The 11,513-nt window shown below is 35.7% G+C and overlaps 2 protein-coding genes across 3 annotated transcripts; one reads left to right on the top strand and one right to left on the bottom strand.

Moving 5' to 3' along the window:
* Positions 1–67: 67 nt before the first annotated feature.
* Positions 68–6,758, bottom strand: LOC131787961 (cilia- and flagella-associated protein 184). 2 transcript variants are annotated; one of them, XM_059105042.2, is made up of 15 exons: positions 6,718–6,758; positions 5,437–5,733; positions 5,161–5,202; positions 4,853–5,060; positions 4,427–4,518; positions 4,208–4,291; positions 3,989–4,058; positions 3,656–3,770; positions 3,377–3,455; positions 2,827–2,880; positions 2,618–2,683; positions 2,179–2,271; positions 1,436–1,573; positions 996–1,127; positions 68–442 (listed from the first exon to the last, which is right to left on the bottom strand). In XM_059105042.2, exons 1-15 carry the CDS (start codon positions 6,742–6,744, stop codon positions 323–325), a joined length of 1,617 nt encoding a protein of 538 aa, XP_058961025.2. In that variant the 5' UTR covers positions 6,745–6,758; the 3' UTR covers positions 68–322. The 2 variants fall into 2 exon arrangements, with proteins under 2 accessions (XP_058961025.2, XP_066027130.1); XM_066171033.1 differs by having other exon boundaries at positions 5,161–5,199.
* An 87-nt stretch (positions 6,759–6,845) lies between these two features.
* LOC131787930 (thymidine kinase, cytosolic) lies at positions 6,846–11,492 on the top strand. The gene is made up of 7 exons (XM_059105005.2): positions 6,846–7,021; positions 7,127–7,158; positions 7,261–7,374; positions 7,879–7,972; positions 8,088–8,177; positions 8,421–8,540; positions 9,662–11,492. The coding sequence occupies exons 1-7, from the start codon at positions 6,854–6,856 to the stop codon at positions 9,773–9,775; spliced, it is 732 nt and encodes a 243-aa protein (XP_058960988.1). The 5' UTR covers positions 6,846–6,853; the 3' UTR covers positions 9,776–11,492.
* Positions 11,493–11,513: the final 21 nt, after the last annotated feature.

Below are 11,513 nucleotides of genomic sequence, written 5' to 3'. Positions count from 1 at the left end.
CCAAGGCATTGATTCACCATAGTTTTGTTTGTATGATCAGATAAAAAAGAATTCACATCAGACACCCTTACACGATCATCATGTATAGATTTTTTATTTTTCACATTGTGACATTGTTTGGTGTAGTAGAGTTGGATAATAACAAACATCAATTTACGACGATGAAAAAGTTAGTAATATTACTTACTTCTGTACGTACGATACCAATTTAAATTTAACTGGGCTGACGTCAGACAGACACCGACAAGTCACCGAATTTGATTAAATTTACATTAAAACTGTGTTATGTACAATGGCACTGTCAATATATTTACATACAAAGCTAAAGCGATTTTTCGTCTTGTCTAGCTCCTTCAATTTTCGTTCGTATTCCACTGCAGTCCATAGTCAGTTCAGCATGATCCATCTTCAGACGATCAATTTTCGCTCGTAGATCATCGCTCTGCAAATAAAGGAGGAGTTTAAAAGTCCGTGTTTTCGTCACAAAACTCGGGTCAATACCGCCTTTCGTGATTTTGATGTATGCTTATTCGTTTGCTCGCTTTAACTTGCGTCAACTTGGACGCTTCTCGCGTTCACGGCTAAACTTCAGAATACCCCGCAACTTTGGTCCGCATCACTTACATGTGTCGGGAGGCTTTGAAGATCGAGGCATAACACAATAGACGCTATTCTTATTCAATGACATGTAACTTCAGAATACCCCGCAACTTTGGTCCGCCTCACTTACATGTGTCGGGAGGCTTTGAAGATCGAGGCATAACACAATAGACGCTATTCTTATTCAATGACATGTAAATGAGTTGCGGGGTATTCTGAAGTTGCTCCCTTTGGAATCAATTGAACATCGACTCTTTAACGGCAAGTCCTGTTATCCTCTTTACCCCTTTCATAAAAAATTTCCATAAACTCTGGAATCAACTTCAAAAATACCGTTTGGTAAAAATGCTATACAACTGTTCACTGGCGTACGTATACTCTGAAAGTAGCTGTACCTGTTCTTTCCGTTGCTCGTAGTCTCTGAGCAGCGGCTCGTTTCCAAGGAGTCCACACTTTTGTCTAAGCTTGACATTTTCTATTCTCAGTGCATCCCTGACTTGTTTTGTTCTTGTTAATATATCTCTTTTCTGTGAAAAGAAAGGAAAAAAGAACACAAAGGATGATAAGATTGGTGACAGAAATTTACAAATAATATCAACTGTTTTGCGCCTCAGTCGTTTCATATACAATTTTTAGCACGAAGAACACATTCTACGAAAATTCATGATCGCACTCATCGCAAGTGGCTTAACTACTCGAACTTATTTCGTTTTCTGTAGCTTGAGACATCAGTGTACAAGAAAATTACAGAATGGCCCGGCCAGCCCCAAGCGTCAATCATTTGTCCACCGGCTCTGCTATACTGTAAATTAATTAAACTCAAGTCATAACGAACCTGTGCAGCGTGTGCCTCGACTGATCTAAGAATGTTTCTTTGATCACTGTTCTCTGCCTGTACAAACTGCAACTTTTCCTTCAGATGCGTTAGGACTTGCACTGTAGTTGTGATCTTCTTGCGAAGTTTCAAAAGCTCCTACAACAAAAAAGGCAATTTTTCAGTTAGGTAAAAACTTTGTGAGGTAATATATATGGTTCCTAGCTGTATTTCCAAGTGTCCTTGTGTTTTGAGGCATGGTGGACCTGCCATACATGCATGACGTGTATTTCGTTGGATGCCCGCCAAAAGAGGATATTTCATGTTTCAGCTCATTTCCAATGAAAAAGTATCGGTATTACGTAGATACCAGATTTAAGGTCCTCTCTAGTTTTCTGTATATGCAGAGGAATATGTTACTACTACAAAGGATTCGATAGAGTTGCAACTTAGACTTAGTAACAACTGTTGGTTTGTTTTTATATGAGCTTCGTAATAAATTAACACACACAGAAAAGCGCGAATGGTCTAAGTAAATATGTGTGAAGATACAACTGTTGCGACCAACTAGGATCAAACCAATGACTTACAATTGATAAGGGCAACAAGTGTTAAAATACTGCTAACAGTGTTAAGTTTCCCAAGCATATATCAATCCATTAAGTAAAATTCAGTTGGTATTTTGGGCTCGGCTAACCACGTTATTTTCACTCTGAGTGTTGATGTTTTCTTTGATTTCCACCTAAAAAAAATTTGATACTCACCTCATTTCGTTCTTCAATCTTTTCATTATAAGTCTGGTTTTCAATCTTGAGCTGCTCAAAGTCAATTAAGTGCAATCCTTCCGCTAGCTCCTCCTAAGAGCCACAAAAATGAACTCAAATAAGTAGAGCACTTTCTATATACAACCCGTTGGATTAAAAATCTGAAGTAAACCTATCCAAAATGTTCTCACGATATGTCGCTGAGCACGATATCACATCGAAAAAGGAAGCAAGGATCTTACGATTTTGCAGCCTCTGCAGAATCTATCGAAAATGACCTAGGAAGTTTTTTTGAAACACAGGTAACTTTGACATCACTATTTTGTATGACGGCTTTGTTTTGCGTTTCTCGAAGTTCAATTAAAAAGTGAAAGGAAAGTTCAAACGGAAAGAAAAGAAATCAATTGAAAATCGTATTTTGTTTGTAATTGAGACCAACCTTCGCTTTTAATTGCATCTCCCTCTTTTTCAGCCGGTTTTTCAGCTTTATGTTCTCCAGTCGCACCTATTAAGAAAAACACACACACAAAAAAAACACAGGCATAAATAAAGTTACAGTCCCTGTACGCAATGTCCTACGTACACCTGTTTGAAAAAAAATCAGCGCTTGTAAGGGAAAACTTATTAGTTGAAAGTCTATGTTATTACCTGCATAACTTCTTGTTCTTTTTTAAGTTCTAACATCTGGTATTGTTCAAGATCCTGTCAAAGAAAAAGCCAGGAAAAAAAATCAAGGACGCTGAACAGTTATTATACAGATACATTCTCTGCAGTTACTAAACTGTTAAGGACTGAAAGCACTTCATGGAACACTTGAGTTCTGATATTTGCGGTCTAATTTTTAGGAATTACTACTCTCAACTTACATTTTATTATCCTTCAGTAGATAAATGGTGCTAAACCAAAGTTAACTCACATAGGACAAGTGCAATTATAGTCCTTTCTCTGACAGGCTTAATCCAAGTTCGCATCGAAACGCAACTGCAATTCTTCCAGTACAGTTTCTTCACCACATACCCTACTCTCTAACTCTTTGGCATGCCAAGATGATGTGACAGTCTCTCGTTTAGTGTAAATCCCACGAAAACATAATTTATATCTACAATAGATATACACTGATAACGATGGCCAATGCTCCTGTCATCTTTTTTTCCGCTTTTTTTCCCTATCATCGGACTGTTTATCATTATTTCCTTACCTTGGGAGGAATTGGTTTTCCAGATCGACTGTTGATTGCCTGTTTTGCAACATCACTCTTAAACATCATAAAGTTGTCACTGAAAGAGATATCAGTTAGTTGACGACTTTTGTCTGATGTTGTTATTCCTACATTTGAACCAACTCAATTGTACCATCATAGAATCCAATAGTGAACGGAGGGTGACAACATACTGTGCTAGAAAACCAGCATTCAATTGGAATATTCAAATTATACAAGAAGTGACGTCTATTTCAAAGAGGTTTGCCTTTGACATACCTGGCTTGGTTCACAATTTCTTGCCTCTCCTGGCATTTTGCTTTTAAATCTTCAATTTGATCCTCATAATTTTTGGTTTCTCGTCTTTCTTCATTTTGGAGTTCTTCAAGATTTGCTGAAAAAAAAAAAAGAGTTATCAAATTATTACTATCAAAACTGTGATTAAGCTGTGTTAAAAAAAAATGCTTAAGGAAGGACTCTTTCAATATAAGTGACAAGGTTATAAGTTTTATACCACACAAAAGACCACCAATATAAGTTTCACAGTCTGAATAAATCAAGCATGAAATAAAATCATTTTCAAGATTACAGCATTTTGTGCTTCTGACTAACACATATATTTGAGGTATCTTTGTTCCTGATCTGTCACATTCTTTTCTATCTCCTGCTGTCGCTCATCACTCTAAAGATAAAAAAAAAAATTCAAAATAATTTCAAGGGGGATAAAATTTTTTTCTGGAAACACAGAAACCAAATATTATATTGCCATAACCAAATATTAGATTATTGATTCAAGGCAACATATCTTAAAATATGTTTCCCATTACATACCTTTTTCTTTTTGAAATATTCAGCCAGCTTGTGTTGAAGCTGGGCATTCAATGATTGCAAAGCAGATCTTTCCTCCAACGCTTGCTGCAAAAATATAGTAACAGACAAAAATAACTTATAAAGGAAATGTCATCTCTCACATATATCACATTAGGCAGTGTGTAAAAACTACAGAAAGAGCAAACATGTAAGGAAAGTCTGAGCACAACAGTATATTACCTGGTAACGTTCAATAAGTTCTGCTCTGTTGTAGATAGGAATCTCTGGTTCAGACTCATCATCATACTCCATCTCATCATATTGCATGGCATCTGACAGACAAATACATAAGTGTGCATAATTTTCCAACTGTGAGGTTCAATATTAATCATGTTTATCAGTGTTTTTTATCAGACTGAGACAAAGTCGAGGCCCATAACATCCCATAAAGGTAGAAAGCAAAATTTTCAGCTATCTGACCAAACAAGCTTAATCAAACAATTCACTTATAAACATCACTGGTACACAAGAGTTTTGAGTTGAAAAGAAAAAATTAGGCCCATTGCTCGTGCACCAGTATAGTAACCAGCCATTCAATTTAAGAACTTAATGCCCTTTGAACAAATACAAAACCTCAAGTTTATGAGCATTGAAATCAGTTATCACCTGACTCAATATATGTATCCATCTGTTCCATGTCAGTTGTTGGTTCTGGAGACTGTGGCACTGGAGGAGGAGGGGTTGAAAAAGCATCAGGCTCCTCCTTACCATTTTCTTCCATGATTGTCCTCTGTCCAGTGGGTGTTCCCTCTCTGGACAGTGGCTGAGCTACCTCCACAGTAGGACCGTCATCAGTCTCTGGAATGCCTTCATTCTGAAAAACAAATTTAGTTATGTGATTAGATAAGTTAAAGTTAGAAAAAAAGAAATTTTAAAAAAATTGTTCAAAATGAGGGGAATAATCTGTAACTTACCTCTGGTAATGGAGCATTTTCATCCTGTTCTTCTTCAAACTTCTGGCAACAACAACAAAGAAAATTAAAGGGTCAGTTGTGAAAAATCTTCAAGGACCCCCCCCTCCCCCCCCCCCCACACACAGCTCAACAAAGAGTATCATAAAATTCTAATTACTTAAGAAATTGATAAAGATTTTCCTTCAATGAGATAAAATAAAAGGAAAGTGTGTAAAAACTCATACATTTTCAGACAAAGAAGAAATGCCTTCTCTCGGTGTCACTGCAGTCACTTACTTCAAGCTCAATATGATCCTGTCTCTCCTCAATTTGACTTGGATTTTCTATCACATCTTCTTTTTCTTTGCTTTCCCCTTCCTCTTGCACCTGATTTGTCTCATCTGCTGCTGCAGCATCAGCTGAAGTCTCCTCTGCACTGCCTCCCTCCTGTGGTAACTCATTAGCCAGTTGTGAGGGTGCCTCTCCAGCTACAGTGTCTCCTGAGGAAGGGTTCTCTGGTTCGTTATCTGTATCTTTGGTTTCTGTAACTTCACCCTGAGAACTGAGAATGTCTTCTGTAGCCGGAGCATTTTCCTGAATTTATTACAATAGAAGATGATAAGTAAGAAATTAACAAAATAACCACCTTTAAGTTTTTAACAAAAGCCAGCAATTTTTCAAGTTCTTTATCAAAGGTTAATGAAGAAAAATTTTTAAGAAGAAATAATTTTCAGTAAGACATCTAAAACCCACTAACCTTTACATAACTTACAAGTATATTGTGCAAGTAGATGGAGCAAAGAATTTGCCTCAATCAAACTTAAAAGAAACTTACCTCCTTTATTGACACTAATATAAAGGGGGTAAGTTTCTAAAGATCAGAAACTGTGGTGCTGCATTGGTGGGAGAGTATAACAGGGTAACTTTGTATTATCAACTGAGTTGATAACGTAAATTAGCCACCATTAAGAGTGTCAAAGCTGACGTTTCGAGCGTTAGCCCTTCGTCAGAGTGAATGAAAGCCAGGATTTATCTTGTATTGACACTAGTGTACTATCAGAAAACACCAAAGTTAATTAGAATATTATCCTTCATTTTAAATCGGTGCTTACATTTTAGGGTTTTTCCAAAATCCTATTTTAAATGCATACAGATTACTTGAGGAACAACAGGTTATCTCCTAATAATATGAACAAAAAGTGAAAATTTAATGCAAAATGATAAACAAATTAACGAGAAATGACTCGCATCGATTTTAATTTAAAATCTCGACACTTCTAACTACGGCTGTAGCATCTTAGCTAGCGTATTTTTATCCTGCTTCACACTGACTATTGAAATAACAGATATACGCGAAGAAATGTCTTTCAAAATTTAAAAAAGTCACGCTTGTATGTTCGGAGAAGAGAATATGAACAAAATCCAGTGAGAGGAAGAAAGGATTTTCATCTTTAAAGCGCTTGCAACAGCGGTTAAAATTTTGTCTTAGAAGAACTCACACGGATTTTGTTTATTTATAATCCAAAAATTGTGCTAATACTTAAAATCAAAAGTAATTATCGCGATAAAGATACTCACTAGGGTAACTTGCTCTTGATCCGCCATATTTTTCTTGTAGGCTTGCTGGTGCACTGCTTAGCAACGATATAAACTCATAACCACTTCCTCTCAGTGAGCGCGGCTCGGGAGGACTGAAAAGTAGCTCGTTTAAACGATGGCAAGGCGCGAATTTTGTAAAACTTTTGGCGCGCTTCTCTCATCAACAAAAGCTTCATCAACGATACTGTGCAGAGCACAAGCGACAAAAACTTTCAAAATGTCTCTGGTGACAATTCCAGGCATGGATGTTCACAGCGTTGTGAATTTAAGAGGTCAAATTCAGGTGATGTAATGTTCAAGATGGCGTTTTAATGTTATAATTTGCGTTCATTGAAATTTACAAGGCAATGAGAGCTCATTCTTTGTGTTTTGTCTCTTCATCTTGCAGGTCATCTTTGGGCCAATGTTTTCGGGAAAAACGTAAGTATAAATCTATCGCTTTCACTGACAAACGCTTTATTGTGGCCGTAAACTCAAACTTTGCACGTGTTTATGTCATGACATGAATGGTTCGTCTTTTAGAACTGAGTTACTCAGACGAATCAAGCGATACCAAGTAGCAAACCATCCGTGTATGGTGATCAAATACGAGAAGGACAACCGCTATGACACAGACGGTGTAGCAACACACGATAGGTAAGATCCCTATTCAATCAAACAGAGAGAGGTTGAATTACGAGACATTCTAACGGAGGCGCCACTTGAATATGTAAACCTACAGTTTACCTGGATGCCATTGGAATATTCTTAGCAGACACGTAACAAGTGTGACAAGTAGTGTAACAAGTGCGTTCACCTAGCTAAAAGGCGCACAGGAGATTTATCTTCAGCTGGACTCTGCACTACAAATATGCTAATCGCCATCCTCAAGATCACGCGAATTGTGCGTACTCCAACATGAAAGGAATTTTCAGGGAAAAGGAAGGTGTTGCATAGCTCTCAATTAATGAATTTATAATTTGTGAAGAGATCCTTTGTTTTCGGCTTTTCAAAGTAAAAATGTATCTGTAGGAATTTCAAAGTGGAGAAAAAGCTATTGGGTAGGGTGCGGTTCTTTTTTTTTTTTTTTTTTTTTTTTGTGAGCTAAGCAGGGTAAAATCCACTCTGATAATGAAAAAATATGTATTGTGTATTTTTCAGGCAAAGCCTCAGAGCCTCTGCTTGTTCAGTGTTAGCAGATATCAAGGAAAAAGCTATAGATTATTCTGTTTTGGGAATTGATGAAGGACAATTTGTAAGTCTTGCATTTATTATTTTTCAAAGATTGTCTGCTCCATGCAGGTAAACAATGTTAATCTTTTTCGTGAATTTGAAACCATTATTAACTGTTATTCATATCCTTTCCATAGTTTCCAGACATTGTAGAGTTCTCAGAAGAAATGGCCTCTCTTGGTAAAACTGTTATAGTTGCTGCATTAGATGGAACCTTTCAAAGGAAGGTTAGGAATATATTTATATACAATGAACCCTTCAGCACTGTAGAGTATCATGTTTAAATCAAACATTTGTGTCATAAATAAAGGAGATGAGGCTCTAGATTGATAAACAACAGTTAATTACACCCTCTTACTTCGTGAATGATACACAGATATAGGGATAAACTTTGTTCGTTGTGATTATCATCACAAGTTTATAGGATCTTGTAAATAAATTAAAAAGAAACATTTGTTCAATCTGAACAGGCTTTTGGAGCTGTGCTGCAACTTGTTCCTCTTGCAGAAAGTGTTGTCAAACTTAATGCAGTCTGTATGCATTGCTTCAAAGATGCTGCATTCACCAAAAGACTAGGGGAGGAGACAAAGGTATTAAGTATTGATATTAATAAGCTTGCTCTGGTTTCCATCACATGAAACAAAGAAATAATATTGCTACTTTCCATGGATGGCATGGTAATTTATCACATGTTACACCCTACAGTAGCAGTCAGACAGCTTTTGGTGATGAATGTCCATTACCCTTTCCACCCTATTCCTTGTTGGAGGCTGTGTGTCTAGTGTCTCATACAAAAACAAACCTCTATGACCCCAGAAATTAAACCCAGACCTTGCTATTTTAAGTCAAGTCACTAGTGTGCTGATATTTTAAGTTACCATGTTTCACAGAATTATGGTCAAGTTGCCAATGGTTCAACTTGCCAACACCAACACCAACTCACCAACATATAAAATCAAGTAGAGATGTAGGTGAGGTGGTCTTCAATCCAGCACAACTTATTAGAAGTTAAACATAAAGAAAAGTAAAAGATCTTTAGTAAAAATACAATTTTTTTTCTTTCAAAGTTTATAAGTTTTTAAGGATCTCAAGGCAAATAAAGCAAGGTGAACATCACTAATGACCAAAAAAGCTTTAGACGTAAATGAGTTTTAATTTGTTAATGTCTGAAGCTTTTGCAGTCATTGGTGATGTTTACCTTGCTTTATTCACCATGAGATCCTTATAAACTTTGTAGGAAGGAAAAAAATTGTTTTTTTTTACTAAAGATCTTTTACTTTTCTTTATATTTAACTTCTAATAAGTTGTACTGGATTGAAGACTAACTTGCCAACATTTCTACTTGATTTTATATATCGGCAAGGTGGCATTGGCGAGTTGAACCATTGGCAATTTGACTGGATACCGTTTCACATGATACTTATGAAAAGTGAGCTAAGAAATAATTTTTATATTAATTGTTATTAACTGTTTCTTGAGTAAAAAATAATTTCTTAGTCAACAGAACACATTGTAGCCCACACTTCTAGTGCATTAATAATGTCAGAGGCTTTTAGTTAGCACCTAATTTGTGTTATCCATCAACCTTTGGCAGCTATTTTAAATTGAGTATTGATACAATTATGGTATTGATGTATGTTACAACAGGGGCTTACCTTCCAGAGAGCTTCAAACATTAACCAGACAATTTGGTCTATGATTGCATCCCCAGGTTGAGGTTATAGGGGGAGCGGAGAAATACATGGCTGTTTGTCGTGATTGCTATCAGTTCTCAACTGTCCATCAAGTGTTAGGTGGGGCTCCAATAAGGGGGAGCTTTCATTAATCATAACAACTTATATTGTGTTAAAGCTAATATTTTTTTTACCTATATTCTCATTTGAAGCTTTGAACAATGCACATAATTATAGCAAACTTAAAACAGAAATCGTGGGTTTAACTGCCAAGCAGTGATTTCAGAAGTTTTATGATAATTTTATGGGAAAAGAGAGTAAAACAATTTGTTTTTATGGTCAATTTGATCATGCTGAGATTTGTCTGCAAGTATTTGTAAATAGCTTTGTTTACATGATCACTGCATACACAAAAGATATTTAAAACATTAAACAAAGACGTACATTATTGCCAAAGGGACAGCATTATGAAGTTTAAGTATAGTTTTTGTCTACTCCTACTACATTATCACTTTCTCCTGGCTGAGTGTGTCTGACTTTTCATACATTTAGCCCAACTGTTGGGTCACAATTAAATTATCTTTTGTAAAATCAAAATTTTGTCTTTTGATAAGGTTGCCACAGATATGAAAAATAAAAGAATTTATTGTAATAAGACAGATTGCCACATAATTTCATAAAAGTTTGGGAAGTCTCTGTGCACTTTCATTGAAAGTTTGACATATCATTCAATTACCTTAATAAATTAATGGAAATTCTTTGGATGTCATTGAATTTTAAGAAAAGAATTTAGATCTCATTTATGACTCCCTATCTGAGCTGTGTGCTTGTGAGTCTTAGTCTCAATGCTTTGTCATTAGTCCTTGAAGCCATGAAAGGCTTTTCAGTAAGTAGTTAGAGACATTTTTACTGGTTGTATGTTAATATTCAGTTGAAGTAGCTGAGTTTTATTAATGTCTGGTATCTTTATAATAAATTTTGAATCATTCTCATTTCACAATATGTAAAAACTTTTTCGTAATAAAAGCTACTGAAGTTATTCTTGAAAATAATTGAAAGGACCTTTAAAGTGAGTGGATCCTTTTTTAACAGAGTGCACTTTCAAATTCAACTGGAAAGACAGTGGTATCTAAAAAAAATGCAAGTTTCATTCTGTTTCAAAATAAATGTTGAAAAGGTAAAGGAAATCAGCTCTGGAATCAGACGTTTAAATTATTGCCCGTTTTGTTTTTTTTCTCGGATAATAATAAAGAGGCTTATCTTACTCAATACCAAGGCCTTATTTATAAAACTAAAATAACTTTTTGGAGTAAACTTTTCTATTACATCCTGTAGATGATTGAAAGAGTAACGTGACAATTTCAATGTTATCCAGCAAATAGGTGACAGAACAGACTGTAGAGCAACTTGGAAGGAAAATTACAGGATCAAATGCAAGTCTTCACTGCTAAAGTTTAATTCTAAAGATCTGATCATTAATTCTCCTCTCTAGCTACAACACATTGCCTTGTAAATTAGTTACAAGAATTTTGGTGTTGGATCAAGATAATAACTTCTACCTGATAAGTTTGAGTATTCTCATTACCGATTTGCTGGATAACATGGATATTGATTTACATTCAACTCACTATCTCTTTTCTCATTGGCCAAAAGCATACATTGAATTTTCAAAATCAGCACCCAGGATGTTAACTATCTGCAGGCTATAAAGTAATCATATCAAGGACACTAAAGATCTCAGGTAATCTTGTCATATGTGATAGCAGTGCATGATTTCTATGGATAATCATGTCAAGTTTGTGCACTTTGTGTTGCTTGCTGATTTGTATATTTTTACATGGTTAGAAATAAATTATCAGTTCCACTTACTGTCTGGCCATTTTTTTTCTG

Source organism: Pocillopora verrucosa, chromosome 8, assembly GCF_036669915.1.
Source record: "Pocillopora verrucosa isolate sample1 chromosome 8, ASM3666991v2, whole genome shotgun sequence".
Taxonomy (NCBI): Eukaryota; Metazoa; Cnidaria; class Anthozoa; order Scleractinia; family Pocilloporidae; genus Pocillopora; species Pocillopora verrucosa.
The sequence above is the reverse complement of the archived record's forward strand: the minus strand, read 5'-3'. Positions and strand labels throughout refer to the sequence as shown.

Excerpts from the sequence above, each read along its gene's own strand:
- LOC131787961 (XM_059105042.2), bottom strand. The coding sequence starts at position 6,744 with ATGGCGGATCAAGAGCAAGTTACCCTA. Across the intron at positions 4,292-4,426 it reads AACTTATTGAACGTTACCAG|CAAGCGTTGGAGGAAAGATC; the intron begins GTAATATACTGT and ends ATATTTTTGCAG. Across the intron at positions 443-995 it reads ACGAGCAACGGAAAGAACAG|AGCGATGATCTACGAGCGAA; the intron begins GTACAGCTACTT and ends CTTTATTTGCAG.
- LOC131787930 (XM_059105005.2), top strand. The coding sequence starts at position 6,854 with ATGGCAAGGCGCGAATTTTGTAAAACTTTTGGCGCGCTTCTCTCATCA. Across the intron at positions 7,159-7,260 it reads CCAATGTTTTCGGGAAAAAC|AACTGAGTTACTCAGACGAA; the intron begins GTAAGTATAAAT and ends TTCGTCTTTTAG. Across the intron at positions 8,541-9,661 it reads GACTAGGGGAGGAGACAAAG|GTTGAGGTTATAGGGGGAGC; the intron begins GTATTAAGTATT and ends TTGCATCCCCAG.